Consider the following 26648-nt stretch of genomic DNA (forward strand, 5'->3'; position numbering starts at 1 on the left):
ACCAGAGACAATGTCCTTGCAGACTCACCCTTGTTTATATATCACTGGACGAGGCCACTTAATGTTCACCCTCACTTGCTCTCTCACTCTCTTACTTGTTCCCTCACTCTCTCGTTCTCTCACTTGTTCTCTCACTCTCTTACTTGTTCCCTCACTCTCTCGTTCTCTCACTTGTTCTCTCACTCTCTTGTTCCCTCACTCTCTCGTTCTTTCACTTGTTCTCTCACTCTCTTGTTCCCTCACTCTCTCGTTCTCTCACTTGTTCTCTCATTCCCTTGTTCCCTCACTCTCTCGTTCTCTCACTTGCTCTCTCACTCTCTTACTTGTTCCCTCACTCTCTCGTTCTCTCACTTGTTCTCTCACTCTCTTGTTCCCTCACTCTCTCGTTCTCTCACTTGCTCTCTCACTCTCTTGTTCCCTCACTCTCTCGTTCTCTCACTTGTTCTCTCACTCTCTTGTTCCCTCATTCTCTCGTTCTCTCACTTGCTCTCTCACTCTCTTACTTGTTCCCTCACTCTCTCGTTCTCTCACTTGTTCTCTCACTCTCTTGTTCCCTCACTCTCTCGTTCTCTCACTTGTTCTCTCACTCTCTTGTTCCCTCACTCTCTCGTTCTTTCACTTGCTCTCTCACTCTCTTTCTTGTTCCCTCACTCTCATTTTCTCACTTGTTCCCTCACTCTCTCGTTCTCTCACTTGTTCTCTCACTCTCTTGTTCCCTCACTCTCTCGTTCTCTCACTTGTTCTCTCACTCTCTTGTTCCCTCACTCTCTCGTTCTTTCACTTGCTCTCTCACTCTCTTTCTTGTTCCCTCACTCTCATTTTCTCACTTGTTCCCTCACTCTCTCGTTCTCTCACTCTCTTGTTCCCTCACTCTCATTTTCTCACTTGTTCCCTCACTCTCTCCTTCTCTCACTTGTTCTCTCACTCTCTTGTTCCCTCACTCTCTCGTTTTCTCACTTGTTCTCTCACTCTCTTGTTCCCTCACTCTCTCGTTCTCTCACTTGTTCTCTCACTCTCTTGTTCCCTCACTCTCTCGTTCTCTCACTTGCTCTCTCACTCTCTTACTTGTTCCCTCACTCTCTCACTCTCTCTCTCACTTTCTCACTTTCTCACTCTTATATATACTATGTGTGCCCACAATACCACGCACTATGTTTGGAACACATACTTCTGTTTGAGTTCCTTGTATCGTCTTCATGTATTAGTGTGTGTGTGTGTGTGTGTGTGTGTGTGTGTGTGTGTGTGTGTGTGTGTGTGTGTGTGTGTGTGTGTGTGTGTGTGTGTGTGTGCGTGTGTGTGCGTGCGCAGGAGAGTTGATTTGCGTCTCAGGAACCAGTTTAGCCAAGTCATGCGTCTTAGTCTCTTAAAACTAGTTCGGCCAGAGTTACAAAGTTGCAGCTCTTACTAGCACTGTGAATCTCACATTCTCTCAGTCTTTCCATATATATCTCTCTCTCTCTCTCTCTCTCTCTCTCTCTCTCTCTCTCTCTCTCTCTCTCTCTCTCTCTCTCTCTCTCTCTCTCTCTCTCTTTCTCTCTGTCTCTGGGGGGCCCCACTCAAACACATAAGTTATGTTATAGCAACGTTATAACTTCACGGCCGAACTTGTCCCTCACTCATAATAATCTAATTACGTAGGAGGTGTAGGGTGAAGTTAGAGCCAACTGTGGGCCAGAGTTCATCTGCTCACTTCACGAACTTTCTCTGATGTCCTAATGTGGGAAGAACCTGTTCCACTTGCTAGAAAGGTCAGAACTTCATGAGCAACGACTGCTGGTGGAGTCACCACTGCACAGCCAAACTAGGTGTGATTTGGCCGCTACTTGGTCCGTGAAAGATATCCCCGTATTCCATTATGTTCAGCTTCCTCTCATTTAATAATGTGAAAAAGGTATCCCCCGTATCTCATAAGCCCAGCCTCCTCTACCTTAATAATGTGAAAAAGGTATCCCTGTATTCCACAGCCCAGCCCATTCTATAGTCTCCTTTACAGTTTGAATCCCAATTTTCCTCTAATTGAGATAGACCAGTGTTGAAAGTTTGAAGCCTATCAGAAGAGGCTTTTTCAAGTTATCACAGTGAATGATGTATATAACATTGAGCAGAGGACACCTGCACATGCCAGTAGTTGCAAGAATCTTGCCCTACTTACATTACACCAGCGTTAAAAATTTGAAGCCAGTCGGATGAGGCATTCTCAAGTTATAAAAGAAAACCCTGAAGGAAGAAAACTAAAGAGGACAAAATTCAAGGAGCACCTTAAAGTTACAAGTGGATCCTTGATTACTGATGGCTGCCCGTCTTGTGGTATAAGAGCATCACTCTTCCCCAGACGCTCTATGACGCCTTCACCGCCTACCTAATAATAATAATAATAATAATAATAATAATAATAATAATAATAATAATAATAATAATAATAATTATAACAATAATAATAATAATAATAATAATAATAATAATTAATATAATAATAATGATAATAATTATAACAACAACAATAACAACAACAACAACAACAATAATAATAACACACACAACAATGACAATTATAACACACAACACACACACACACACAATCCCAATAATAATAATAATATCCAACAGCAGTGCTACAATATTTCAGGTTAATCACTCACCTTAATGAAGGAAAGGGGAAGGAGGGAGGAGGGAGGAGGAGGGAGGGAGGGAGGAGGGAGGGGAGGAGAGGAGGGGAGGGAGGGAGGGAGGGGGAGGGAGGAGGGAGGAGGGAGGGAGGGGAGGAGGGAGGGAGGAGGGAAGGGAGTGAGGGAGGATGGGAGGGTGGAGGAGGGAGGGAAAGGAGGGAGGGAGGGGGAGGAGGAAGGAGGAGGAGGGAGGGAGGGAGGGAGGGAGGGAGGAGGGAGGGAGGAGGAGGAAGGGAGGGAGGGAGGGAGGGAGGGAGGGAAGGGAGGGAGGGAGGGAGGAGGTGGGAGGAGGAGGGAGGGAGGGAGGGGAAGGAGGGAGGAGGGAGGGAGGGAGGAGGGAGGGAGGAGGGAAGGAGGGAGGGAGGGAGGGAGGGAGGGAGGGAGGGAGGAAGGGAGGGAGGAGGGAGGAGGAGGAGGGAAGGAGGAGGAGGGAGGGAAGGAGGGAGGGAGGAGGGAAGGAGGGAGGAGGAGGGAGGAGGGAGGGAGGGAGGAGGGAGGGAGGAGGGATGGAGGGGAGGAGGAGGGAGGGAAGGAGGAGGAGGAGGGAGGAGGGAGTGGAAGGAGAGGAGGAGGGAGGAGGGAGGGAGGAGGGAGGGAGAATGGAGGAGGGAGGAGGAGGGAGGAGGGAGGGTGGGAGGGAAGGGAGGGAGGAGGGAGGAAGGAGGGAGGGAGGGAGGGAGGGAGGGAAGGAGGAGGAGGAGGAGGAGGAAGGAGGGAGGGAGGGAGGGAGGAGGAAGGAGGGAGGGAGGAGGAGGAGGAGGAGGGAGAGGAGGGAAGGGAGGGAGGAGGGAGGGAGGGAGGGAGTGGGAGGGAGGAGGGAGGGAGGGAGGAGGAGGGAGGGAGGGAGGAGGAAGGAGGGGAGGAGGAGGGGAGGAGGGAAGGGTGGAGGAGGAGGAGGAGGAGGAGGAGGAGGAGGGAATGGAGGGAGTGGAGAGGAGGAGGAGGGAGGAGGGGAGGAGGAGGAGGAGGAGGGGAGGAGGAGGGAGGGAGGAGGGAGGAGGAGGGGAGGAGGGAGGAGGAGGATGGGAGGGAAGGAGGGAGGGAGGGAAGGGAGGGAGGGAGGGAGGGGAGGGAGGGAGGGAGGAGGAGGGAGGGAGGGAGGGAGGAAGGGAGGGAGGGAGGGAAGGAGGGAGGGAGGAGGGGAGGAGTGGGGAGGAGGAGGGAGGGAAGGAGGAGGAGGGAAGGGAGGGAGGGAAGGAGGGAGGGAGGAGGAGGAGGGAGGGAGGAGGAGGGAGGATGGGAGGAGGGGGAGGAGGAGGAGGAGGGAGGGAGGAGGAGGGAGAAGGGAGGAGGAGGAGGAGGAGGAGGAGGGAGGGGGGGAAGGAGGGAGGAGGGAAGGAGGAGGGAGGGAGGGAGGGAGGAAGGAGGGAGGGAGGAGGGAGGGAGGGGAAGGAGGGAGGGAGGGAGGAGGAGGGAGGGGAGGGAGGAGGAGGGGAGGGAGGAGGGAGGAGGGAGGGAGGAGGAAGGAGGAGGAGGAGGAAGGAGGAGGAGGAGGGAGAGGGAGGAGGGAGGAGGGAGGAGGAGGGTGAGGAGGGAGGAGGAGGGAGGGAGGGAGGAGGAGGGGAGGGAAGGAGGAGGAGGGAGGAGGAGGGAAGGGAGGAGGAGGAGGGAAGGAGGGAGGAGGGAGGGAGGAGGAGGGGAGGAGGAGGAGGAAGGGAAGGAGGAGGAGGGAGGGAGGGAGGAAGGAGGGAGGGAGGGAGGAAGGAGGAGGAGGAGGGAGGAGGGAAGGAGGGAGGAGGAGGGTCAAGAAGCAGCCTTGATCCATGGAAGTGGATCTTAATTTTCGAATTTTATTAAGCAAAGTTGTTGTTTTTTGTGCAGTAACTGAGGAATGTCTCAGCTGATTGGCTTCAAACCCTCGACGCTGTAACTGTTGCATCTTAATTATCCACTGACCAATTTAATTGAAGAAATATTGGTGTATATGCGATTTATTATTATTATTATTATTATTATTATTATTATTATTATCAAAAGAGGAGAGGGGCAATTAAGAAATCGATATATTCAGTTAAAGAGAGAAATAAAAAAAAGGAATTAGAAAAGCAAAAAGAATTATGAGGTTAAAGTTGCAAGAGATTCGAAGACTAACCCAAAAGGATTCTTTTCAGGTATACAGAAGCAAGATCAGGGACAAGATAGGGCCCACTCAAAAGTTCCTCGGGTCAGCTCACTGATTACAGTGACAAGGAAATGTGTAGAAGTTTCTTTTAACACATACTTCCTCTCAGCGCACAGGAGGATACCAGTGATATTCCAGTAATGATAAATTATGTAGAACAGGACGATAATAACAGCACGATTAGGGTCACAAGTGACATGGTCCTTAGGCAAATAGATAAATTAAAACCTAACAAATCCCCAGGCCCTGATGAACTGTATGCAAGGGTTCTAAAGGAATGTAATGAGGAGCTTAGCAAACCTTTGGCTAATCTTTTCAACATATCACTACAAACTGGCATGGTGCCAGATAATGGAAAATGGCAAATGTGATACCTATTTTCAAAGCAGGTGACAGGTCCTTAGCTTGAACTATAGACCAACAAGCCTAACTCCTCCATAGTGGAAAATTTATGGAATCAATAATTGCCGAGGCAGTTCGTAGCCACCTTGAAAAGTATAAATTAATCAACGAATCTCAGCATGGTTTTACAAAGGGGCGTTCCTGCCTTACGAATTTATTAACTTTTTTCACTAAGGTATTTGAGGAGGTAGATCATGGTAATGAATATGATATTGTGTATATGGACTTCAGTAAGGCTTTTGACAAGGTCCCACATCAGAGACTATTGAGGAAAATTAAGGCACATGGAATAGGAGGAGAAATTTTTTTCCTGGATAGAGGCATGGTTGACAAATAGGCAGCAGAGAGTTTGCATAAATGGGGAGAAATCAGAGTGGGGAAGCGTCACGAGCGGTGTTCCACAGGGGTCAGTGTTGGGCCCCCTGCTGTTCACAATATACATAAACGACATAGATGAGGGTATAAAGAGCGACATCAGCAAGTTTGCAGATGACACCAAAATAGGCCGTCGAATTCATTCTGACGAGGACATTAGAGCACTCCAGGAAGATTTGAATAGACTGATGCAGTGGTCGGAGAGGTGGCAGATGCAGTTTAATATAGACAAATGCAAAGTTCTAAATGTTGGACAGGACAATAGCCATGCCACATATAAACTAAATAATGTAGATCTTAATATTACGGATTGCGAAAAAGATTTAGGAGTTCTGGTTAGCAGTAATCTGAAACCAAGACAACAGTGCATAAGTGTTCGCAATAAAGCTAATAGAATCCTTGGCTTCATATCAAGAAGCATAAATAATAGGAGTCCTCAGGTTGTTCTTCAACTCTATACATCCTTGGTTAGGCCTCATTTAGATTATGCTGCACAGTTTTGGTCACCGTATTACAAAATGGATATAAATGCTCTGGAAAATGTACAAAGGAGGATGACAAAGTTGATCCCATGTATCAGAAACCTTCCCTATGAGGATAGACTAAGGGCCTTGAATCTGCACTCTCTAGAAAGACGTAGAATTAGGGGGGATATGATTGAGGTGTATAAATGGAAGACAGGAATAAATAAAGGGGATGTAAATAGTGTGCTGAAAATATCTAGCCTAGACAGAACTCGCAGCAATGGTTTTAAGTTGGAAAAATTCAGATTCAGGAAGGATATAGGAAAGTACTGGTTTGGTAATAGAGTTGTGGATGAGTGGAACAAAATTCCCGAGTACAGTTATAGAGGCCAGAACGTTGTGTAGCTTTAAAAATAGGTTGGATAAATACATGAGTGGATGTAGGTGGGTGTGAGTTGGACCTGATAGCTTGTGCTACCAGGTCGGTTGCCGTGTTCCTCCCTTAAGTCAAGGTGACCTGACCTGACTAGTTTGGGTGCATTGGCTTAAGCTGGTAGGAGACTTGGACCTGCCTCGCATGGGCCAGTAGGCCTGCTGCAGTGTTCTTTCGTTCTTATGTTCTTATGTTCTTATGTACAGTGGTCTATAAGCTATTATTTATAATACCTCATCCGACAGGTTTCAAACCTTCAACGCCTACATATCTTCAAGGCAGTTTTGGATTACCACTGGACTGTGAGGGGCGGCATGTTGCACAGTTTTACCCGAGTCCCTCACCTGTCTTAGTCTGGTGCCTCAGACACAGGCAAGCGAGTCCCTCACCTGTCTTAGTCTGGTGCCTCAGACACAGGCAAGCGAGTCCCTCACCTGTCTTAGTCTGGTGCCTCAGACACAGGCAAGCGAGTCCCTCACCTGTCTTAGTCTGGTGCCTCAGACACAGGCAAGCGAGTCCCTCACCTGTCTTAGTCTGGTGTCTCACACACAGGCAAGCGAGTCCCTCACCTGTCTTAGTCTGGTGCCTCAGACACAGGCAAGCGAGTCCCTCACCTGTCTTAGTCTGGTGCCTCAGACACAGGCAAGCGAGTCCCTCACCTGTCTTAGTCTGGTGTCTCACACACAGGCAAGCGAGTCCCTCACCTGTCTTAGTCTGGTGCCTCAGACACAGGCAAGCGAGTCCCTCACCTGTCTTAGTCTGGTGCCTCAGACACAGGCAAGCGAGTCCCTCACCTGTCTTAGTCTGGTGTCTCACACACAGGCAAGCGAGTCCCTCAAATGTCTTAGTCTGGTGTCTCACACACAGGCAAGCGAGTCCCTCACCTGTCTTAGTCTGGTGTCTCACACACAGGCAAGCGAGTCCCTCACCTGTCTTAGTCTGGTGTCTCACACACAGGCAAGCGAGTCCCTCACCTGTCTTAGTCTGGTGTCTCACACACAGGCAAGCGAGTCCCTCACCTGTCATAGTCTGGTGTCTCACACACAGGCAAGCGAGTCCCTCACCTGTCTTAGTCTGGTGTCTCACACACAGGCAAGCGAGTCCCTCACCTGTCTTAGTATGGTGTCTCACACACAGGCAAGGGAGTCCCTCACCTGTCTTAGTCTGGTGTCTCACACACAGGCTAGCGAGACCCTCACCTGTCTTAGTCTGGTGTCTCACACACAGGCTAGCGAGACCCTCACCTGTCTTAGTCTGGTGTCTCACACACAGGCAAGGGAGTCCCTCACCTGTCTTAGTCTGGTGTCTCACACACAGGCAAGGGAGTCCCTCACATGTCTTAGTCTGGTGTCTCACACACAGGCAAGGGAGTCCCTCACCTGTCTTAGTCTGGTGTCTCACACACAGGCAAGGGAGTCCCTCACCTGTCTTAGTCTGGTGTCTCACACACAGGCAAGCGAGTCCCTCACCTGTCTTAGTCTGGTGCCTCAGACACAGGCAAGCGAGTCCCTCACCTGTCTTAGTCTGGTGTCTCACACACAGGCAAGCGAGTCCCTCAAATGTCTTAGTCTGGTGTCTCACACACAGGCAAGCGAGTCCCTCACCTGTCTTAGTCTGGTGTCTCACACACAGGCAAGCGAGTCCCTCACCTGTCTTAGTCTGGTGTCTCACACACAGGCAAGCGAGTCCCTCACCTGTCTTAGTCTGGTGTCTCACACACAGGCAAGCGAGTCCCTCACCTGTCATAGTCTGGTGTCTCACACACAGGCAAGCGAGTCCCTCACCTGTCTTAGTCTGGTGTCTCACACACAGGCAAGCGAGTCCCTCACCTGTCTTAGTATGGTGTCTCACACACAGGCAAGGGAGTCCCTCACCTGTCTTAGTCTGGTGTCTCACACACAGGCTAGCGAGACCCTCACCTGTCTTAGTCTGGTGTCTCACACACAGGCTAGCGAGACCCTCACCTGTCTTAGTCTGGTGTCTCACACACAGGCAAGGGAGTCCCTCACCTGTCTTAGTCTGGTGTCTCACACACAGGCAAGGGAGTCCCTCACATGTCTTAGTCTGGTGTCTCACACACAGGCAAGGGAGTCCCTCACCTGTCTTAGTCTGGTGTCTCACACACAGGCAAGGGAGTCCCTCACCTGTCTTAGTCTGGTGTCTCACACACAGGCAAGCGAGTCCCTCACCTGTCTTAGTCTGGTGTCTCACACACAGGCAAGCGAGTCTCTCACCTGTCTTAGTCTGGTGTCTCACACACAGGCAAGTGAGTCCCTCACCTGTCTTAGTCTGGTGTCTCATACACAGGCAAGTGAGTCCCTCACCTGTCTTAGTCTGGTGTCTCACACACAGGCAAGGGAGTCCCTCACCAGTCTTAGTCTGGTGTCTCACACACAGGCAAGGGAGTCCCTCACCAGTCTTAGTCTGGTGTCTCACACACAGGCAAGGGACAGTGTCTTCAAAAATACTATTTTTCTAGTGAGAATGTAAACAAAGGGAGAAATATTATAACTTTCCTCTCTTATGACGTTTTTAATTTACACAAGTTTAGTAAATATATTTTTATACACTCGGCTACAGTGGTCACAGTCATCGTAACCTTAATTTTTCGAGGGGTAAGCCAGCGAAAGGACTCGGTCAGATGACCAGAAGCTCCAGCTGCAGGTCATCATATAACTAAGACCCGCCTCAGGAAACACTTGTCCTGGTTCCTGACAGATGTTATACCTACCTTCCACAGTGTATTCTTCCCGAAGATTTTTGTATATAATTTGAGAATGCTTCATCCGACCGGTTTAAAACTTTGCAAGCTGGTAAACTATAACTAGAGAAAGGCTCCTGAAACTACTGGGCTGGGCAGGTGCCCTTCTGCCAGTTTCATAAAGCCTTTATTCATTTTGCTTTTCTTGTGATAACTTGAGAAAGCCTCTCTGGATAGGCTTCAAACTTTCCACACTGTTGTACCTTACTTAGAAGAAGGCTTAGGGGATACCTCTCTAGAATGAATGATATAGAAGAGGCTGGGCTTACGGGATACAGGGATATCTTTCTGGAATAACGCTCAAGCTCATTTAGTTGTTATATACATGGGGAAGCTCTGTATCCGTATGGGTCATACAGAACTTTGAAAATGGGAGGTAATCATGTTTGATCTGAGGAAAGTGAGGGTAGTTCCATATCTTTGGCTCAAGAGTCCTTTGTCTACATTAAGGAGAGTGTAAGGCAAAGTTTACTTAAGAAACTGTACGATGTTGTAACCTTGACAAGTGTTGAATACTAGTTTTTTATCTGCCACACCCACTACCACCACTACCACCACTACCACCACTACCACCACTACCACCACTACCACCACTACCACCACTAACACCACTACCACCACTACCACCACTACCACCACTACCACCACTACCACCACTAACACCACTACCACCACTACCACCACTACCACCACTACACCCACAACACCCACTACCACCACTACCACCACTACCACCACTACCACCACTACACCCACAACACCCACTACCACCACTACCACCACTACCACCACTACCACCACTACCACCACTACACCCACAACACCCACTACCACCACTACCACCACTACCACCACTACCACCACTACCACCACTACCACCACTACACCCACAACACCCACTACCACCACTACCACCACTACCACCACTACCACCACTACCACCACTACCACCACTACACCCACAACACCCACTACCACCACTACCACCACTACCACCACTACCACCACTACCACCACTACACCCACTACACCCACTACCACCACTACCACCACTACCACCACTACCACAACTACCACCACTACCACCACTACCACCACTACCACCACTACCACCACTACACCCACTACCAACACTACCACCATTACCACCACTACCACCACTACAACCACTACCAACACTACCACCATTACCACCACTACCACCACTACCACCACTACCACCACTACACCCACTACCACCACTACCACCACTACCACCACTACCACCACTACCACCACTACACCCACTACCACCACTACCACCACTACCACCACTACCACCACTACACCCACTACCACCACTACCACCACTACCACCACTACCACCACTACCACCTCTACACCCACTACCACCACTACCACCACTACCACCACTACCACCACTACAACCACTACAACCACTACCACCACTACCACCACTACCACCACTACCACCACTACAACCACTACAACCACTACCACCACTACCACCACTACCACTACTACCACCACTACCACCACTACACCCACTACCACCACTACCACCACTACCACCACTACCACCACTACCACCACTACAACCACTACCACCACTACCACCACTACCACCACTACCACCACTACCACCACTACACCCACTACCACCACTACCACCACTACCACCACTACCACCACTACAACCACTACACCCACTACCACCACTACCACCACTACAACCACTACAACCACTACCACCACTACCACCACTACCACCACTACCACCACTACCACCACTACAACCACTACACCCACTACCACCACTACCACCACTACCACCACTATAACCACTACAACCACTACCACCACTACCACCACTACCACCACTACCACCACTACACCCACTACCACCACTAACACCACTACCACCACTACCACCACTAACACCACTACCACCACTACCACCACTACCACCACTAACACCACTAGCACCACTACCACCACTAACACCACTACCACCACTACCGCTAGCACCACTACCACCACTACCACCACTAACACCACTACCACCACTACCACCACTACCACCACTACCACCACTACCACCACTACACCCACTACCACCACTACCACCACTACCACCACTACCACCACTACCACCACTACACCCACTACCACCACTACCACCACTACCACCACTACCACCACTACCACCACTACCACCACTACCACCACTAACACCACTAACACCACTACCACCACTACCACCACTACCACCACTACACCCACTACCACCACTACCACCACTACCACCACTACCACCACTAACACCACTACCACCACTACCACCACTTCCACCACTACACCCACTACCACCACTACCACCACTACCACCACTACACCCACTACCACCACTACACCCACTACCAACACTACCACCACTACACCCACTACCACCACTACCACCACTACACCCACTACACCCGCTACCACCACTACCACCACTACACCCACTACCACCACTACCACCACTACCACCACTACCACCACTACCACCACTACACCCACTACCACCACCACCACCACTACCACCACTACACCCACTACCACCACAACACCCACTACCACCACTACCACCACTACCACCACTACCACCACTACACCCACTACCACCACTACCACCACTACCACCACTACCACCACTACCACCACTACACCCACTACACCCACTACCACCACTACAACCACTACCACCACTACCACCACTACCACCACTACCACCACTACACCCACTACCACCACTACACCCACTACCACCACTACCACCACTACACCCACTACCACCACTACCACCACTACCACCACTACAACCACTACCACCACTACCACCACTACCACCACTACACCCACTACCACCACTACCACCACTACCACCACTACACCCACTACCACCACTACACCCACTACCACCACTACCACCACTAACACCACTACCACCACTACCACCACTACACCCACTACCACCACTACCACCACTACCACCACTACCACCACTACACCCACTACCACCACTACCACCACTACCACCACTACCACCACTACCTTCACTACTCCCACTACAACCACTACCACCACTACCACCACTACCACCTCTACCACCACTACCACCACTACCATCACTACCACCACTATCACCACTATCACCACTACCACCACTACCACCACTACCACCACTGCCACCAATACCACCACTACCACCTCTACCACCTCTAATACCTCTACCACCACTACCACCACTACCACCACTATCACCACTGCCACCACTACCACCACTACCACCACTACCACCACTATCACCACTTCCACCACTACCACCACTACCACCACTACCACCACTATCACCACTACCACCACTACCACCACTACCATCTCTACCACCAATACCACCACTACCACCACTACCACCTCTACCGCCACTACCACCATTACCACCACTACCACCACTACCACCACTACACCCACTACCACCACTACCACCACTACCACCACTACCACCACTACACCCACTACCACCACTACCACCACTACCACCACTACCACCACTATCACCACTACCACCACTGCCACCACTACCACCACTACCACCTCTACCACCACTACCACCACTACCACCATTACCACCACTATCACCACTACCACCACTACCACTACTACCACCACTATCACCACTACCACCACTACCACCACTACCATCTCTACCACCACTACCACCACTACCACCTCTACCGCCACTACCACCACTACCACCATTACCACCACTACCACCACTACCACCACTACCACCACTACCACCACTACCACCACTACCACCTCTACCGCCACTACCACCATTATCACCACTACCACCTCTACCACCACTACCACCACTACCACCACTACCACCTCTACCACCACTACCACCACTACCACCACTACCACCACTACCACCTCTACCACCACTACCACCACTACCACCACTAACACCTCTACCACCACTACCACTACCACTATTACCACCAACAACACTAATACTACTACCACCATCGCCACCACCATTGCAACAACAGCTTGGGGCGGTGGTAAGGAGTCAGCAGATAAACTGGCCACAACAGTCACCCCCACCACAGCCTCCCTCTCATTCTCTCACTCCCTCTCTTACACGTCTCACTCCCTCCCTCACGTCTCACTCCCTCTCTCACATGTCTCACTCCCTCCCTCACTCCCATAACACACTGAACATAATACGCCTTTCTCCAACTCAAGATAAAGAATTTTACTTAGAAGATAACTTAGAAACAACTTTGAACGTTGTTGTCTGCACGAAGTATACTGCGAAAGTGATATAATTTATTCACATATGTGAAATGATTGACTCGTAGGTAAGTTATCATCGTCAAAGTGACACTAGCCCCTATGTACAACTTGGGAAAGTGTGAATATATTATGTGCGGTGACCTACATCTGCAAGTGGAGGAGAATTTCACAAGTGTTCAGATATTACTCGATTACGTATAGAAGTGAGCATGTTCGCCAGTGTTTAATTGACTCTGACACGTACTTACAGGAAGAGAAGATAGTGTCTGGTGTGAGTGCTGTGCAGTAGCCGCCCGCTGCTGCAACCTGCAGGCTAGCATTGATTAGTGTCGCAGGCTTATCTGACGGCCTTCTCTCTCTGTATGAATGAAGAAAACGGTGTGGAATGCGAGACTGAACTAAGAAAACTAACCTACGCTAATAGAAGTTGACCATGTTTATATTAACAACCCCCGAGGGTTAATAGCTCAAGATAACTCCAGAAAGTCAAACAGTGTGAATTATTTTTACTGAGATCTTAAGGTCCTGCCAAGGATGTGACCAACGACGCTCGACTAACACTAAGGTATCTATTTACAGCTAGGTTACACCGGCAGCAGGTGCTACGAGACTTGCCTCTCCGTCTACCCGTCCCAGGCCTCTGTTTACTCACACCACTGATAGGAAACATGTCCCGGAGGAACACCAACCTGAAAACACTGAAAGAAAAAGTAAACACGGAAAACACTAGCACTGAATGAGACGAAAATGAAGGTGAAGTTCAGTGTCAACACGAAACTGAGAGTGTGATGAAGTGTCGAGTTATTTCGCTGCTTTAGTGAAGTTCAGGACGGTGTTACGTCACCGCTGTGAGTGACGCTGTGGCACCTCTGAGAATATCGAGAAGTTTCAGGAAAAAGAGAAACTCTTTCTTTAGAATAATTGCTGGCACATCACGAATTAAGTTTGTGTATGAGCCATGCTGCCCGGCAGGAGAATTTTTATACCTGGTTTGTTTCTTTAAATTCTTTATCTCGTTCAGAATGTGTTGTTGGGTCCTTATATACAACATTAAGCAGTGAGTGATATACCTTGTGTTATTCAGTGTTGTTACGAATATATTGGAATATGCGCAGGAACGGATGTGTGTCATAGTGAAGGAATTAACAGAAATCTATATGGCGTGTGATGAGTGTTTTCTGTGACAGGTGCTCAGTGTGGTGTTGATATTCCTGTCAAGAATCGTGAACAAAGTCATGACCAAATCTTGTGATGAGGTCAGTAATGGTGACCACACGCCAGTTACCTGCAAAGATACCGGTACAGGTCGCGGCCCTGGTAAAGGTCGCGGCTCTGGTACAGGTCGCGGCTGTGATACCAGCCACGGCCGCTTCTCTAGTCCTGGTGCAGCGGCAAGCGTGGTTCCCGGCGCGGCCAGCATACTTTGCCTCTCTCTCGCTAACGTCTGGTACCATCAACACCACGTAAGGCAACAGATACAACAAAAGAAGTTGAAATCCCACCAAAAACAACGACAAACCCAGCCACAACGCCGGAGTGCAGAGTCGAAGTCACAACAGAAACAGCGTAAGAGGGAAGTTGATGCCCTGAAGAACACCTCCCCGCTGGAGGAGATAAGATCAACTCCGATAGTTGAGTTGCATCTTCCAGAGCCACCTATAAGTGATTTGTCACCGCCTAAACTCTCACTCACACCCATACCTCCGCCCATAAGCCATTCGCTGCCACCCATTCTTGCTTTCCCGACCACTATAACGTCCACCACCCTCCCGCCATCAGTCACCCTGCATCCACCTTACGAAGTCGGATTCCGGCCAGCATCACCGACTGTGAGACGCGGCCGATTCATCGTCACTGAGCTTGAAGTCGTCACCGATCCAAAGGAAATATGCTCTTGTAATCCTGAAGCCCCTTTGTTGCAAAATGAAAATAATAAACCATGCAGATGTGAAAAGCCTGATGAAAACACCAATGTTGCGACACCTTACCGCCCCAACAGCGTCCCTTCCCCAGAACCCACGAGTTATGGTGATGAAGGACCGCTGAAAAATCAGAATGTGCTCCCAGATAAAGATTGTGTGGGACTAGCGGCAGGTGAAAAAGTCGAACCAGCGAATGAAGTTGGGCTGCAAACGAACGCCATTTCGCGCCTGACGGTGGATGCGCATCGCTCAGGAGACTTCGTAGCCGCGTCGCCCACCGTGCTGCGAGGCAGGTTCCAGGTCACTCAACTTGAACCACTGGTTAGTGATGCAGACGAGTCTGATGAGGAACTGGCTCTTATTATGACCTCTGCAGCATCGCCTCTCAGGTCACGTAGCCTTGAACATGTCGAATCTAGTATCACTCAGGGGGAGCACATCACCACACTAACTGAAGATATCGCAACTGAGGATGTCGCAGCTGAGGATCACCACGAAGTCAACAGCGACACTAGATTACTGAGAGGGATCCTCGTCCTCAAACATCCCCCAGTGGGAGAAACAGTAGACCAAGACGAGCTCGCTGCCGTCTTGGTGACCACCCCCGGGGACCATCCAGCTGGGATAGTCAGCCAGTGGGATGATGGTGTCGCTTCAGAGGGTTTTCGAGCGAACTCCCAGCCACCGCCCATCACGGACGACGATGAAATGGAAGCCCAGCTTCCGCCGACGTGGCCAGAAATGCCAAGGAAGAAGAGCGTGAGGTTCACCATGCCCATCCAGAAGGCTCTCTCTCTCAACAGTATTGGTAAATTACCTAGACTTCTTGTGTCGTCCACACGACTCTTTCCCTGTTCTGAGTGACGCAACAAACGACATTTTTGTTATGTTCTACATCTTTCTCTACACTCGTGTCAACCACTCTCACATATTACTTTGTTTTCCACATTCTCTTCCCCATCATTACCTCAACGTCCTCAACTTGTCTTACCCATTCTCTCCTCTACCCCTGTGGTTAGATGTTTAAAACAGTATTGGTGTGGACGGAGCCCATGTATAGATAAAAGGCCACATAGTGTATGGACAGACACAGGGTCACACAGTGTATGGACAGACACAGGGTCACACAGTGTATAGAACGACACAGGGTCACACAGTGCATGGATAGATACAGGGCCACACGGTATGTGGACAGACACAGGGTCACACAGAGTGTGGACAGACACAGGGTCACACAGTGTGTGGACAGACACAGGACTGCACAGTGTGTAGACAGACACAGGGTCACACAGTGTGTAGACAGACACAGGGCCACACTGTGTGTGAACAAACACAGTGCCAGACACAGGGTCACACAGTGTGTAGACAGACACAGGGTCACACAGTGTATAGAACGACACAGGGTCACACAGTGCATGGATAGATACAGGGCCACACGGTATGTGGACAGACACAGGGTCACACAGAGTGTGGACAGACACAGGGTCACACAGTGTGTGGACAGGCACAGGGTCACACAGAGTGTGGACAGACACAGGGCCACACAGTATGTGGACAGACACAGGGCCACACAGTGTATGGACAGACACAGGGTCACACAGTGTGTAGAACGACACAGGGTCACACAGTATATGGATAGACACAGGGCCACACGGTATGTTGACAGACATAGGGTCACACAGTGTGGACAGACACAGGGCCACACAGAGTGTGGACAGACACAGGGTCACACAGAGTGTGAACAGATACAGGGCCACACAGTATGTGGACAGACACAGGGCCACACAGTATGTGGACAGACACAGGGCCACACAGTATGTGGACAGACACAGGGCCACACAGTATGTGGACAGACACAGGGCCACACAGTATGTGGACAGACAAAGGGCCACACAGTGTGTGGACAGACACAGGGTCACACAGTATGTGGACAGACACAGGGTCACACAGTGTGTGGACAGACACAGGGTCACACAGCATGTGGACAGACACAGGGCCACACAGTGTGTGGACAGACACAGGGTCACACAGTATGTGGACAGACACAGGGTCACACAGAGTGTGGACAGACACAGGGCCACACAGTATGTAAACAGACACAGGGCCACACAGTGTGTGGACAGACACAGGGCCACACAGTGTGTGGACAGACACAGGGCCACACAGTGTGTGGACAGACACAGGGCCACACAGTGTGTGGACAGACACAGGGCCACACAGTGTGGACAGACACAGGGCCACACAGTGTGTGGACAGACACAGGGCCACACAGTGTGTGGACAGACACAGGGCCACACAGTATGAGGACAGACACAGGGCCACACAGTGTGTGGACAGACACAGGGCCACACAGTGTGTAGACAGACACAGGGCCACACAGTGTGTGGACAAACACAGGGCCACACAGTGTGTGGACAGACACACGGCCACACAGTGTGTGGACAGACACAGGGCCACACAGTGTGTGGACAGACACAGGGCCACACAGTGTGTGGACAGACACAGGGCCACACAGTGTGTGGACAGACACAGGGCCACACAGAATGTGGACAGACACAGGGCCACACAGTGTGTGGACAGACACAGGGCCACACAGTGTGTGGACAGACACAGGGCCACACAGTGTGTGGACAGACACAGGGCCACACAGTGTGTGGACAGACACAGGGCCACACAGTGTGTGGACAGACACAGGGCCACACAGTGTGTGGACAGACACAGGACCACACAGTGTGTGGACAGACACAGGGCCACACAGTGTGTGGACAGACACAGGGCCACACAGTGTGTGGACAGACACAGGGCCACACAGTGTGTGGACAGACACAGGGACACAGGGACCACACAGTGTGTGGACGGACACAGGCCACACAGTGTGTGGACAGACACAGGGCCACACAGTGTGTGGACAGACACAGGGCCACACAGTGTGTGGACAGACACAGGGCCACACAGTGTGTGGACAGACACAGGGCCACACAGTGTGTGGACAGACACAGGGCCACACAGTGTGTGGACAGACACAGGGACACACAGTGTGTGGACAGACACAGGGCCACACAGTGTGTTGACAGACACAGGGCCACACAGTGTGTGGACAGACACAGGGCCACACAGTATGTGGACAGACACAGGGCCACACAGTGTGTGGACAGACACAGAGCCACGCAGTGTATGGACAGACACAGGGCCACACAATGTGTGGACAGACACAGGGCCACACTGTGTGTGAACAAACACAGTGCCACACAGTGTGTGGACAGACACAAGTCCACACAGTGGGTGGACAGACACAGGACTGCACAGTGTGTGGACAGACACAGGGTCACACAGTGTGTAGACAGACACAGGGTCACACAGTGTGTAGAACGACACAGGGTCACACAGTGTATGGATAGATACAGGGCCACACGGTATGTGGACAGACATAGGGTCACATAGAGTGTGGACAGGCACAGGGTCACACAGTGTGTGGACAGACACAGGGTCACACAGAGTGTGGACAGACACAGGGCCACACAGTATGTGGACAGACACAGGGCCACACAGTGTATGGACAGACACAGGGTCACACAGTGTGTAGAACGACACAGGGTCACACAGTATATGGATAGATACAGGGCCACACGGTATGTTGACAGACATAGGGTCACACAGAGTGTGGACAGACACAGGGTCACACAGAGTGTGGACAGACACAGGGTCACACAGAGGGTGAACAGATACAGGGCCACACAGTATGTGGACAGACACAGGGCCACACAGTATGTGGACAGACACAGGGCCACACAGTATGTGGACAGACACAGGGCCACACAGTATGTGGACAGACACAGGGCCACACAGTATGTGGACAGACACAGGGCCACACAGTGTGTGGACAGACACAGGGTCACACAGTATGTGGACAGACACAGGGCCACACAGTGTGTGGACAGACACAGGGTCACACAGTATGTGGACAGACACAGGGCCACACAGTGTGTGGACAGACACAGGCTCACACAGTATGTGGACAGACACAGGGTCACACAGAGTGTGGACAGACACAGGGCCACACAGTATGTGGACAGACACAGGGCCACACAGTGTGTGGACAGACACAGGGCCACACAGTGTGTGGACAGACACAGGGCCACACAGTGTGTGGACAGACACAGGGCCACACAGTGTGTGGAAAGACACAGGGCCACACAGTGTGTGGACACACACAGGGCCACACAGTGTGTGGACAGACACAGGGTCACACAGTGTGTGGACAGACACAGGGCCACACAGCATGTGGACAGACACAGGGCCACACAGTGTGTGGACAGACACAGGACCACACAGTGTGTGGACAGACACAGGCCACACAGTGTGTGGACAGACATAGGGCCACACAGTGTGTGGACAGACACAGGGCCACACAGTGTGTGGACAGACACAGGGCCACACAGTGTGTGGACAGACACAGGGCCACACAGTATGTGGACAGACACAGGGCCACACAGTGTGTGGACAGACATAGGGCCACACAGTGTGTGGACAGACACAGGGCCACACAGTGTGTGGACAGACACAGGGCCACACAGTGTGTGGACAGACACAGGGCCACACAGTGTGTGGACAGACACAGGGCCACACAGTGTGTGGACAGACACAGGGCCACACAGTATGTGGACAGACACAGGGCCACACAGTGTGTGGACAGACACAAAGCCACACAGTGTGTGGACAGACACAGGGCCACACAGTGTGTGGACAGACACAGGGCCACACAGTGTGTGGACAGACACAGGGCCACACAGTGTGTGGACAGACACAGGGCCACACAGTGTGTGGACAGACACAGGGCCACACAGTGTGTGGACAGACACAGGACCACACAGTGTGTGGACAGACACAGGGCCACACAGTGTGTGGACAGACACAGGGCCACACAGTGTGTGGACAGACACAGGGCCACACAGTGTGTGGACAGACACAGGGCCACACAGTATGTGGACAGACACAGGGCCACACAGTGTGTGGACAGACACAGGGCCACACAGTGTGTGGACAGACACAGGGCCACACAGTGTGTGGACAGACACAGGGCCACACAGTGTGTGGACAGACACAGGGCCACACAGTGTGTGAACAGACACAGGGCCACACAGTGTGGAAAGACACAGGGCCACACAGTGTGTGGACAGACACAGGGCCACACAGTGTGTGGACAGACACAGGGCCACACAGTGTGTGGACAGACACAGGGCCACACAGTGTGTGGACAGACACAGGGCCACACAGTGTGTGGACAGACACAGGGCCACACAGTGTGTGGACAGACACAGGGCCACACAGTGTGTGGACAGACACAGGACCACACAGTGTGTGGACAGACACAGGGCCACACAGTGTGTGGACAGACACAGGGCCACACAGTGTGTGGACAGACACAGGACCACATAGTGTGTGGACAGACACAGGGCCACACAGTGTGTGGACAGACACAGGGCCACATAGTGTGTGGACAGACACAGAGCCAGACAGTTTGTGGACAGACACAGGGCCACATAGTGTGTGGACAGACACAGGGCCACACAGTATGTGGACAGACATAGGGCCACACAGTGTGTGGACAGACACAGGGCCACACAGTGTGTGGACAGACACAGGGCCACACAGTGTGTGGACAGACACAGGGCCACACAGTGTGTGGACAGACACAGGGCCACACAGTGTGTGGACAGACACAGGGCCACACAGTGTGTGGACAGACACAGGACCACATAGTGTGTGGACAGACACAGGGCCACACAGTGTGTGGACAGACACAGGGCCACACAGTGTGTGGACAGACACAGGGCCACACAGTGTGTGGACAGACACAGGGCCACACAGTGTGTGGACAGACACAGGGCCACACAGTGTGTGGACAGACACAGGGCCACACAATGTGTGGACAGACACAGGGCCACACAGTATGTGGACAGACACAGGGCCACACAGTGTGTGGACAGACACAGGGCCACACAGTGTGTGGACAGACACAGGACCACACAGTGTGTGGACAGACACAGGGCCACACAGTGTGTGGACAGACACAGGACCACATAGTGTGTGGACAGACACAGGGCCTCACAGTGTGTGGACAGACACAGGGCCACACAGTGTGTGGACAGACACAGGGCCACACAGTGTGTGGACAGACACAGGGCCACACAGTGTGTGGACAGACACAGGGCCACACAGTATGTGGACAGACACAGGGCCACACAGTGTGTGGACAGACACAGGGTCACACAGTGTGTGGACAGACACAGGGCCACACAGTGTGTGGACAGACACAGGGCGACACAGTGTGTGGACAGACACAGGGCCACACAGTGTGTGGACAGACACAGGGCCACACAGTGTGTGGACAGACACAGGGCCACACAGTGTGCGGACAGACACAGGGCCACACAGTGTGTGGACAGACACAGGGCCACACAGTATGTGGACAGACACAGGGCCACACAGTGTGTGGACAGACACAGGGTCACACAGTGTGTGGACAGACACAGGGCCACACAGTGTGTGGACAGACACAGGGCGACACAGTGTGTGGACAGACACAGGGCCACACAGTGTGTGGACAGACACAGGGCCACACAGTGTGTGGACAGACACAGGGCCACACAGTATGTGGACAGACACAGGGCCACACAGTGTGTGGACAGACACAGGGCCACACAGTGTGTGGACAGACACAGGACCACATAGTGTGTGGACAGACACAGGGCCACACAGTGTGTGGACAGACACAGGGCCACATAGTGTCTGGACAGACACAGAGCCAGACAGTGTGTGGACAGACACAGGGCCACATAGTGTGTGGACAGACACAGGGCCACACAGTATGTGGACAGACACAGGGCCACACAGTGTGTGGACAGACGCAGGGCCACACAGTGTGTGGACAGACACAGGGCCACACAGTGTGTGGACAGACACAGGGCCACACAGTGTGTGGACAGACACAGGGCCACACAGTGTGTGGACAGACACAGGGCCACACAGTGTGTGGACAGACACAGGACCACATAGTGTGTGGACAGACACAGGGCCACACAGTGTGTGGACAGACACAGGGCCACACAGTGTGTGGACAGACACAGGGCCACACAGTGTGTGGACAGACACAGGGCCACACAGTGTGTGGACAGACACAGGGCCACACAGTGTGTGGACAGACACAGGGCCACACAATGTGTGGACAGCCACAGGGCCACTCAGTATGTGGACAGACACAGGGCCACACAGTGTGTGGACAGACACAGGGCCACACAGTGTGTGGACAGACACAGGGCCACACAGTGTGTGGACAGACACAGGGCCACACAGTGTGTGGACAGACACAGGGCCACACAGTGTGTGGACAGACACAGGGCCACACAGTGTGTGGACAGACACAGGACCACATAGTGTGTGGACAGACACAGGGCCACACAGTGTGTGGACAGACACAGGGCCACATAGTGTGTGGACAGACACAGAGCCAGACAGTGTGTGGACAGACACAGGGCCACATAGTGTGTGGACAGACACAGGGCCACACAGTATGTGGACAGACACAGGGCCACACAGTGTGTGGACAGACACAGGGCCACACAGTGTGTGGACAGACACAGGGCCACACAGTGTGTGGACAGACACAGGGCCACACAGTGTGTGGACAGACACAGGGCCACACAGTGTGTGGACAGACACAGGGCCACACAGTGTGTGGACAGACACAGGGCCACACAGTGTGTGGACAGACAGGGACACAGTGTGTGGGACACACCACATAGTGTGTGGACAGACACAGGGCCACACAGTGTGTGGACAGACACAGGGCCACATAGTGTGTGGACAGACACAGACACAGGGCCACACAGTGGACAGACACAGGGCCACACAGTATGTGGACAGACACAGGGCCACACAGTGTGTGGACAGACACAGGGCCACACAGTGTGTGGACAGACACAGGGCCACACAGTGTGTGGACAGACACAGGGCCACACAGTGTGTGGACAGACACAGGGCCACACTGAACAAATCATAAATAGAATAGCTCATTACTTCATTAATCGTGATAAAAATACCTGAAATTATTAGATAGTTTAAATTTTGATGAAATCATCAAGTTTGATTGCTGTGAACTCCATCCAGTTTATGGTAGTGTTTTTTGTGCTCCCCGTCACAGGATGAGCTGCGGGTGTACACTAAACTACACATTGTTGACAGCGTTAAGTAAGATATGGGACAGGACTTGTCTGTCTTGTTAGGAAAGACTTATTGAGGAGAGAGTGTTGAAGACTGGTGATGTGTTGAAGACTGGTGATGTGTTGAAGGACTGGTGATGTGTTGAAGGACTGGTGATGTGTTGAAGGACTGGTGATGTGTTGAAGACTGGTGATGTGTTGAAGGACTGGTGATGTGTTGAAGGACTGGTGTGTTGAAGACTGGTGATGTGTTGAAGACTGGTGATGTGTTGAAGACTGGTGATGTGTTGAAGGACTGGTGTGTTGAAGACTGGTGATGTGTTGAAGACTGGTGATGTGTTGAAGACTGGTGATGTGTTGAAGACTGGTGATGTGTTGAAGGACTGGTGTGTTGAAGACTGGTGATGTGTTGAAGACTGGTGATGTGTTGAAGACTGGTGATGTGTTGAAGACTGGTGATGTGTTGAAGACTGGTGATGTGTTGAAGGACTGGTGTGTTGAAGACTGGTGATGTGTTGAAGACTGGTGATGTGTTGAAGACTGGTGATGTGTTGAAGACTGGTGATGTGTTGAAGACTGGTGATGTGTTGAAGACTGGTGATGTGTTGAAGGACTGGTGTGTTGAAGACTGGTGATGTGTTGAAGACTGGTGATGTGTTGAAGGACTGGTGTGTTGAAGACTGGTGATGTGTTGAAGACTGGTGATGTGTTGAAGACTGGTGATGTGTTGAAGACTGGTGATGTGTTGAAGACTGGTGATGTGTTGAAGACTGGTGATGTGTTGAAGACTGGTGATGTGTTGAAGACTGGTGATGTGTTGAAGACTGGTGATGTGTTGAAGACTGGTGATGTGTTGAAGACTGGTGATGTGTTGAAGACTGGTGATGTGTTGAAGGACTGGTGTGTTGAAGACTGGTGTTGTGTTGAAGGACTGGTGTGTTGAAGACTGGTGATGTGTTGAAGACTGGTGATGTGTTGAAGACTGGTGATGTGTTGAAGACTGGTGATGTGTTGAAGGACTGGTGTGTTGAAGACTGGTGATGTGTTGAAGACTGGTGATGTGTTGAAGACTGGTGATGTGTTGAAGACTGGTGATGTGTTGACTGGTGTGTGTTGAAGACTGGTGATGTGTTGAAGACTGGTGTGTTGAAGACTGGTGATGTGTTGAAGACTGGTGATGTGTTGAAGACTGGTGATGTGTTGAAGGACTGGTGATGTGTTGAAGACTGGTGATGTGTTGAAGACTGGTGATGTGTTGAAGGACTGGTGTGTTGAAGACTGGTGATGTGTTGAAGGACTGGTGTGTTGAAGACTGGTGATGTGTTGAAGACTGGTGATGTGTTGAAGGACTGGTGTGTTGAAGACTGGTGATGTGTTGAAGACTGGTGTGTTGAAGACTGGTGATGTGTTGAAGACTGGTGATGTGTTGAAGACTGGTGATGTGTTGAAGACTGGTGATGTGTTGAAGACTGGTGATGTGTTGAAGACTGGTGATGTGTTGAAGGACTGGTGTGTTGAAGACTGGTGATGTGTTGAAGACTGGTGATGTGTTGAAGACTGGTGATGTGTTGAAGGACTGGTGTGTTGAAGACTGGTGATGTGTTGAAGACTGGTGATGTGTTGAAGACTGGTGATGTGTTGAAGACTGGTGATGTGTTGAAGGACTGGTGATGTGTTGAAGACTGGTGATGTGTTGAAGACTGGTGATGTGTTGAAGGACTGGTGTGTTGAAGACTGGTGTTGTGTTGAAGGACTGGTGTTGTGTTGAAGGACTGGTGATGTGTTGAAGACTGGTGATGTGTTGAAGACTGGTGATGTGTTGAAGGACTGGTGTGTTGAAGGACTGGTGATGTGTTGAAGGACTGGTGTTGTGTTGAAGACTGGTGATGTGTTGAAGACTGGTGATGTGTTGAAGACTGGTGATGTGTTGAAGACTGGTGATGTGTTGAAGACTGGTGATGTGTTGAAGACTGGTGATGTGTTGAAGACTGGTGATGTGTTGAAGACTGGTGATGTGTTGAAGACTGGTGATGTGTTGAAGACTGGTGATGTGTTGAAGGACTGGTGTGTTGAAGACTGGTGATGTGTTGAAGACTGGTGATGTGTTGAAGACTGGTGATGTGTTGAAGGACTGGTGTGTTGAAGACTGGTGATGTGTTGAAGACTGGTGATGTGTTGAAGACTGGTGATGTGTTGAAGGACTGGTGTGTTGAAGACTGGTGTTGTGTTGAAGGACTGGTGTGTTGAAGACTGGTGATGTGTTGAAGGACTGGTGATGTGTTGAAGGACTGGTGTTGTGTTGAAGACTGGTGATGTGTTGAAGACTGGTGATGTGTTGAAGACTGGTGATGTGTTGAAGACTGGTGATGTGTTGAAGACTGGTGTTGTGTTGAAGGACTGGTGTGTTGAAGGACTGGTGATGTGTTGAAGGACTGGTGTGTTGAAGACTGGTGTTGTGTTGAAGGACTGGTGTGTTGAAGACTGGTGATGTGTTGAAGGACTGGTGTGTTGAAGACTGGTGATGTGTTGAAGGACTGGTGTGTTGAAGACTGGTGATGTGTTGAAGGACTGGTGTGTTGAAGGACTGGTGTGTTGAAGGACTGGTGTTGTGTTGAAGGACTGGTGTGTTGAAGACTGGTGTTGTGTTGAAGGACTGGTGTGTTGAAGGACTGGTGATGTGTTGAAGACTGGTGATGTGTTGAAGACTGGTGATGTGTTGAAGACTGGTGATGTGTTGAAGTACTGGTGTGTTGAAGACTGGTGATGTGTTGAAGGACTGGTGTGTTGAAGGACTGGTGTGTTGAAGACTGGTGTTGTGTTGAAGGACTGGTGTGTTGAAGACTGGTGTTGTGTTGAAGGACTGGTGTGTTGAAGGACTGGTGATGTGTTGAAGGACTGGTGTGTTGAAGGACTGGTGTGTTGAAGACTGGTGATGTG

At 51.2% G+C, this 26648-nt stretch overlaps 1 protein-coding gene and 1 long non-coding RNA gene across 5 annotated transcripts in view; one reads left to right on the plus strand and one right to left on the minus strand.

Moving 5' to 3' along the window:
- The window catches only part of LOC128699212 (uncharacterized), a 28278-nt gene extending 14322 nt beyond the window's left edge, over positions 1–13956 (minus strand). The window contains exons 1-2 of one of the 3 annotated variants that reach the window (XR_011393511.1): positions 13815–13913; positions 2259–2355 (exon numbers count right to left, since the gene is read on the minus strand). This is a non-coding gene — a long non-coding RNA (uncharacterized lncRNA). Of the gene's footprint in view, positions 1–2258; positions 2360–13814 lie in introns of all 3 variants that reach the window. The other 2 variants (XR_008408565.2, XR_008408564.2) reach the window with 2 other exon arrangements.
- Positions 13911–26648, plus strand: part of LOC128699211 (solute carrier organic anion transporter family member 74D) — a 67119-nt gene continuing 54381 nt past the window's right edge. For both annotated transcript variants that reach the window (XR_011393510.1, XM_070096678.1), the window contains exon 1: positions 13911–16300. Coding sequence is in view for 1 of the 2 variants with exons in the window: in XM_070096678.1 (XP_069952779.1) it covers positions 14806–16300 (1495 nt within the window). In the remaining variant the exon portion in view is untranslated. The remainder of the gene's footprint in view (positions 16301–26648) is intronic.

The sequence above is a fragment of the Cherax quadricarinatus genome, chromosome 54 (genome assembly GCF_038502225.1).
Source record: "Cherax quadricarinatus isolate ZL_2023a chromosome 54, ASM3850222v1, whole genome shotgun sequence".
In the NCBI taxonomy this organism is placed as follows: Eukaryota; Metazoa; Arthropoda; class Malacostraca; order Decapoda; family Parastacidae; genus Cherax; species Cherax quadricarinatus.